The sequence below is a fragment of the Sinocyclocheilus anshuiensis genome, unplaced genomic scaffold, assembly GCF_001515605.1.
Source record: "Sinocyclocheilus anshuiensis isolate Anshui unplaced genomic scaffold, SAMN03320099.WGS_v1.1 scaffold880, whole genome shotgun sequence".
In the NCBI taxonomy this organism is placed as follows: domain Eukaryota; kingdom Metazoa; phylum Chordata; class Actinopteri; order Cypriniformes; family Cyprinidae; genus Sinocyclocheilus; species Sinocyclocheilus anshuiensis.
In genome coordinates, this window is record NW_015548254.1 from 1009784 (window position 1) to 1016384 (window position 6601).

At 39.0% G+C, this 6601-nt stretch overlaps 1 protein-coding gene across 3 annotated transcripts in view; it reads left to right on the forward strand.

The window, feature by feature from the left end:
* Positions 1–1858: 1858 nt before the first annotated feature.
* The window catches only part of LOC107655402 (vitellogenin-like), a 9544-nt gene continuing 4801 nt past the window's right edge, over positions 1859–6601 (forward strand). For all 3 annotated transcript variants that reach the window (XM_016442876.1, XM_016442877.1, XM_016442878.1), the window contains exons 1-18: positions 1859–1938; positions 2066–2086; positions 2196–2347; positions 2456–2707; positions 2787–2948; positions 3034–3182; positions 3545–3695; positions 3784–3941; positions 4026–4191; positions 4276–4401; positions 4487–4705; positions 4792–5009; positions 5095–5192; positions 5317–5441; positions 5524–5625; positions 5724–5843; positions 5954–6140; positions 6232–6334. In XM_016442876.1, coding sequence (XP_016298362.1) covers positions 1899–1938; positions 2066–2086; positions 2196–2347; positions 2456–2707; positions 2787–2948; positions 3034–3182; positions 3545–3695; positions 3784–3941; positions 4026–4191; positions 4276–4401; positions 4487–4705; positions 4792–5009; positions 5095–5192; positions 5317–5441; positions 5524–5625; positions 5724–5843; positions 5954–6140; positions 6232–6334 — 2549 coding nt within the window. In that variant the 5' untranslated portion in view covers positions 1859–1898. The remainder of the gene's footprint in view (positions 1939–2065; positions 2087–2195; positions 2348–2455; positions 2708–2786; positions 2949–3033; positions 3183–3544; positions 3696–3783; positions 3942–4025; positions 4192–4275; positions 4402–4486; positions 4706–4791; positions 5010–5094; positions 5193–5316; positions 5442–5523; positions 5626–5723; positions 5844–5953; positions 6141–6231; positions 6335–6601) is intronic.

Below are 6601 nucleotides of genomic sequence, written 5' to 3' on the forward strand. Positions count from 1 at the left end.
GTAACTGTTTCTGCTAGACATCTTATATTGGGCCATGGTTGGATCATCAGCACAATGATCCAAAACAAACATCAAAATCATCACAAAAATGGGTCACTGAGCACAAAATCAAGGTCCTGCCATGGCCATTCCAGTCCCCTGACCTCAACCCTATAAAATATAAGTGGAGTGAACTGAGGAGGAGAGGCACCAACATGGACCTCGGCATTTGAAAGATCTGGAGATAGAATGGTCTCTGATCTCTTGCCAGGTGTTCGGAGAAGACTCAGAGTTGTTATCTTGACGGTTGCATAAAGTATTGAATAAAAAGGGGGATAATAATTGTGGTCAACGTGTATTAGGGAAAAAGATTTATTTCATAATGTGATGTTCCTTCTATTTTCAATTGTTTTACTTCAATAAAAGATTAGATTTTTGGGAATTTTTTAGAATGGAAGATCAAAACGGTAAACAATATTTAAAGGATACATGTTTTCACAGCCTTCTTTGCTCATATTTACCAAGGGGGCTATTAGTTCTGACCTTAACTGTAATTATTGCCATGACTTGAACATGAACATGAGCTCATCAAGGTAGTCCAATTGGGCTTCAATTTTACTCTGTGTTATTTTTTGGTCAGTGGCATCCATAAATCTTTTGTTTAAATATAGGGATAGTAAATTCAGTGATCAAATGCTTAAATACTTAGAGATGGTCTAACATTTTTTTTTTGGCTGGTTTAAAATCTGCTAGTAAATCCGCCATATTTGTCCTATCAGACTGTTGCAAAAAAGGCCATTTTTTGTTTTCATTAATCTGTACAATAAATTTAAAGGCTGTACTTTACAGTATGTATGTAATAGATTAAGTAATTTAATCAGAAGTCTGTAATAGTACAAATAACATAAAACACACTGAAATAGATTAGGCCTTTACCAGAGCATTTTTGCTTTCACCTGTTTTTCATTCGTTTAATTTTTTCCCCCCAAGTACTTCCACCTGTTTTTTATTTGTTATTTTTGACAATAAGTTAGAGACCTTATTTTGGATGTCAGTTCTATGCTAAAATTGGTTTGTCCTTGCTGATATGAATTGATCTCACTAGATGACAGATTATAAAAGATGGAAGATTTTATTTACAGTCTCTGAAAATATTATTAAATCTTTGAATCACATTGTATTTCTTTTTCAGGGTTCTATCACTGTGGGCTTTTAAGTGTGAGATGCCATGCTCAATGGTAATGAATTCTACAGCTGTTGAATACTTTGTGGGTTTTTTTGTTGGTTGCACTAATATCTTTTTAATGCATTTAATAGAAATTACTTGCTTTAAAATTACAAAACTTTCCACGGATCACTCCACGTCTAATTCCAAAGTTCATCTAATGCTATTTCATCAGTCTTTCAATAAAATAAATAAACTAATATGGACTTTAACAATTTTTTTAGATTAAGGGCCAGGGTAACCTAACCTAAAACTGATAGCTCAGATATGCTTTCAACCCTGATTGGTTAACAAAAATCTTATTTTTTATAAAAAAATACACAATAAAAATGTAGTTTGCTGTAATATACCTCACTCCATAAGCTATATATATATATAAACTGTAATTATGTTGTTTCGACATGACGTGATATGACAAAACTGGGGAAAATACGACCTTTTTAAATATAAAAGACAATGCTCTGCATTTCACTGTGGACATTGGCCTGAAGAATGACATGATGACAGGCCAGGGTAACCTAACCTTTAACTGATATTTACGTTCAATTAAGTTGACAAAAGTTCTGTCTTGTTGACACTTTGATACTTTCTTAAATGCATCTGTTAAAAATTAATTTAAGAATTAATACTTGGTCAGCAAGAAACTAGTATAAAAGGCCTGTTTCTCTGAAGAGTTCTTCACAAACCATCAGCCATGAGAGCGGTTGTGCTTGCCCTGACTGTAGCCCTTGTGGGTAAGTCAAAATATATTTATATATTTTCTCCATCTCTCTCTTTATACCTCTTTGATAAAGCTACTGAAAATTATTTTAAAGAAAACAAAAAAATTCAAAGAAAATATGTTTTGTGTGTTTCTTTCAGCGAGTCAACAGATCAACCTTGGTAAGTAATATGATTTGGAAAATTCGTTTTTAAGTGGTAACCTAAATTGCATTACTGCTGAAATGTAATGGTCTTAACAACTGACTCAAAAATACCCTAACCTTTTCAGTTCCTGAGTTTGCCCTCGATAAGACCTATGTGTACAAGTACGAGGCTCTACTCTTGGGCGGTCTTCCTCATGAAGGTCTGGCCAGAGCGGGTATAAAAGTCAACAGCAAGGTTCTCCTCAGTGCTGTGACCGAGAACACCTTCCTTATGAAGGTAATGACTATTAAAACTTCTAGGTAAAACACAACTAACGAAAATATTCCAGCTAGTCTCTACTGTTACAATGATGCAATCCTTTAAATTGAAAACATCCCCTTACAGCTCATGGACCCTCTGCTCCATGAGTATGCTGGCATTTGGCCCAAGGATCCATTTGTTCCTGCAACTAAGCTCACCTCAGCACTGGCTGCTCAGCTTCAGATTCCCATCAAGTTTGAGTACGCAAATGGTGTGGTTGGAAAGGTATTTGCCCCTGCAGGAGTCTCCCCTACAGTCATGAACTTGCAAAGAGGTATCCTCAACATCCTTCAGCTCAACCTCAAGAAGACCCAGAACATCTATGAGCTGCAAGAGGTGAGAAAGTGATCCTATTACATTTTTAAAATTTATTTTGAGTTCTGCAATCTGCCATTTTTGTTACTTGTCCTTCAAGGCTGGAGTTCAGGGAGTGTGCAGGACCCACTATGTCATCAATGAGGATCCAAAGGCCAACCACATTATTGTAACCAAGTCTAAGGATCTGAGCCACTGCCAGGAGAAAATCATAAAGGACATTGGTTTGGCATACACTGAGAGGTGTGCTGAATGCACAGAGGTAATGAAGAAAACCGGAAAGGACTGACATGTTTACTGAATTAAAATGCCAGAAGTCAAATGGTCCCATACTATTCTCTCAACAGAGGGACAAGAGTCTGATTGAAACTGCAACTTACAACTACATCATGAAACCAGCTGCCGCCGGAGTACTAATCGCTGAGGCAACAGTTGAAGAAGTGCATCAGTTTTCACCTTTAAATGAGATCCATGGTGCGGCAATGATGGAAGCAAAGTATGATTGATCATCTATGAGATTTCTATTAGAAACATGAACTAACAATATTCTTAACAAATTGCATTAACTTTAAGTTTAAAGGCTGGAATACACTACATAACATGAACAGATTTTAAAACGCTGGGCATTATACACTTACCGACTTTATAATAGCCACAGAGGATGGAATCATAGTCTGAAGCTAAAAAAATCAGAGTCTGTGACCATCGTACACTACGCGATTTTCTAATAATTCTGTCAACTCATATCTGCAGACTGGCTAACTTTCGGCAACTTAACCAAACTGGAAAATCGGGGCAAAAATCGTGTAGTGTATTCCAGTCTTAAGTTAAAATTTCAGAAATAATTATTTGTTTCAGACAAACCTTGGCTTTTGTTGAGATTGAGAAGACCCCTGTTGTTCCAATCAAAGCTGATTACTTGGCCCGTGGATCCCTGCAGTATGAGTTTGCAACTGAGATTCTTCAGACTCCCATTCAACTCATGAAGATCAGTGATGCCCCAGCCCAGGTATAATTCCTTAATTAAAATCTTTAAAATCTTTTAAGCCCTTGATTCATGCTGAAGACATCAGTTGAGCATTGCTCTTTCTCTCTAGATTATCGAAATCCTAAAACACCTTGTTGCAAACAATGTGGCCATGGTCCATGATGATGCTCCCCTTAAGTTTGTTCAGCTCATCCAGCTTCTGCGTTTTGCCACCTTAGAAAACATCGAGGCTATCTGGGCTCAGTTCAAGGACAAACCAGTTTACAGGTACAATTTGTGAACAGTGCGTTAATAGGAATATAATACAGGAGCATTTTTGCATGTATATATTTTAAACAATGATTCTGGTAGGCGCTGGCTCCTGGATGCTCTTCCTGCTGTTGGCACACCAGTCATTGTAAAATTATTAAAGGAGAAGTTCCTGGCTGGTGAACTTACCATTCCAGAGTTCATTCAAGCTCTTGTGGTTGCTCTGCAAATGGTCACTGCTGATCTGGAAACCATCCAGTTGACAGCTGTGGGTACATCTTAATATACTCAAAATGTTGTTCTTCAAATCTTGCCTAAATCAAATGATTCATTTCTGTATCTTGCTGAACAGAGTTTGGCTTTGCACGAGAAAATTGCCACAATCCCAGCTCTGCGTGAAGTCGTAATGCTTGGATATGGTTCCATGATTGCCAAGCACTGTGTTGCAGTTCCCACTTGCCCTGCTGAGCTCCTCGGGGTAAACATATCAAGTACTCTCTAAATTTCTACCAATGATTTATTCTTTAATATTTGTCTAATTGTATGTGCCTCAAACTCTTCAGCCCATTCATGAGATTGCTGCAGAGGCCATTTCCAAGAATGACATTCCTGAAATCACTTTGGCTCTTAAAGTCCTCGGCAATGCTGGTCATCCTGCTAGTCTTAAACCCATCATGAAGCTCCTACCTGGACTGAGAACTGCAGCTACTTCTCTGCCCCTTAGGATACAGGTTGATGCCATCTTGGCCCTGAGGAACATTGCCAAGAAGGAGCCCAAACTTGTAAGTGTCAGACATTGTAGAAATTAATAAAACATGATTATGCACATTTTATTCCAAAAATGAACTAATCTTGTTTTCTGATTCAGGTTCAGCCAGTGGACCTACAGCTTGTATTGGACAGAGCTCTCCACCCAGAAGTGCGCATGGTTGCTTGTATTGTGTTGTTTGAGACCAAGCCATCAGTGGCTCTCATCTCCAGTCTTGCTGGTGCTTTGAAGCTTGAGACTAATATGCATGTTGCGAGCTTCGCCTATTCTCATATCAAGTCCTTGACCAGAATCACTGCTCCTGATATGGCAGCTGTGTAAGTACAACAAATTGTTCATATATTTTTCTTTACCACATCGTATGACCACATGCCAGAGGTAGTCATGGTTGTCCAATTTCAGTGCTGGTGCAGCTAATGTTGCCATCAAGCTCATGAGCCCCAAGCTGGACAGGCTTAGCCTCCGTTTCTGCAGAGCCCTTCAGCTGGACTTCTATCATAGTGAGTCTTACAATTTTTATAAGAGAACTAAAAAGTTATGTTCTGGGTGTTTCTAAAAATGTGTATAAAAAATTCCTGACACTGAAATATGGAATAACTGCATTTTGCCTCTGTTCCTGTGCAGCTCCTCTTATGGTTGGAGCTGCTGGTAGTGCTTACATGATCAATGATGCTGCCACCATCCTGCCCAGAGCTGTAGTAGCTAAAGCACGTGCTTACCTGGCTGGTGCTGCTGCTGATGTTCTAGAGGTGGGGCAACCAAGATTTGTATATATTTTTTTTCACGGTTTTAAATGTTTTCAGCCTTCACACATTTGATTATCTCAAACAGATTGGTGTGAGAACTGAAGGACTCCAGGAGGCTCTTCTGCAATCTCCTGCTGCAGATGAAAGTGTTGACCGTATCACAAAGATTAAGCGCACCCTGAGAGCAGTAAGTTTTCATATCCAGTGTACTGTATCATTTTCTACTTTTAAGAAATATTATAAACATGACAGGCAAAATATATGACTTCTCTTTAACCCCTCAAGCTTGCAAACTGGAAGGCCTTGCCAACCAATCAGCCATTGGCTTCAGCCTACATCAAATTATTTGGACAAGAAGTGGCTTTTGTCAATGTTGACAAGACAGTCATTGAAGAAGCAATACCGGTATTGTGTTGTAGTTTATGTCCAGTCTATCATTACCATATCTTTTTGAGATCTGTCTCACATAAAATTCTCACAATTAGAATTAAGTTTCTCATAAACACTATACCCAGATTGTGACTGGACCCAAACCACGTGAACTGTTGAAGGCGGCACTTAAAGCATTGCAGGAAGGAATTGCCTTGCAGTATGCCAAACCCCTGCTCATGGCTGAAGTGCGCCGAATCTTGCCAACAGCAATTGGTGTGCCCATGGAGCTCAGTTTGTACACTGCTGCTGTTGCTGTTGCAAGTGTCAATGGTATGTTTTTTTTTCTTAGAATTTTTAGATCCTTTACTCAGATGTGAGGGGGTCACTTCTTAGGTTGATGTTGTTCTATTGACCCTTCTAGTTCAGGCCACCATTACACCACCTCTCCCTGAGGAGATTGAGACCATGACTCTTGAGCAGCTTAAGAAGACTGATGTTCAACTCCAAGCTGAAGCTAGACCAAGGTACACTTTTGCAGCTACATTCATGAAGATAAGATATAATGTGTACAGCAACAGTTTTACAAAAAAATCTCCCTTATTCTTATTTCAGCGTTGCTCTTCAGACCTTTGCTGTGATGGGAGTGAACACTGCCTTGATCCAAGCTGCTGTTATGGCAAAAGGAAAGATCCGTACAATTGCACCTGGAAAAGTGGCTGCAAGAGCAGACATTCTCAAGGGCAACTACAAGGTGGAGGCTCTGCCTGTTGAGGTTCCTGAACATATTGCTG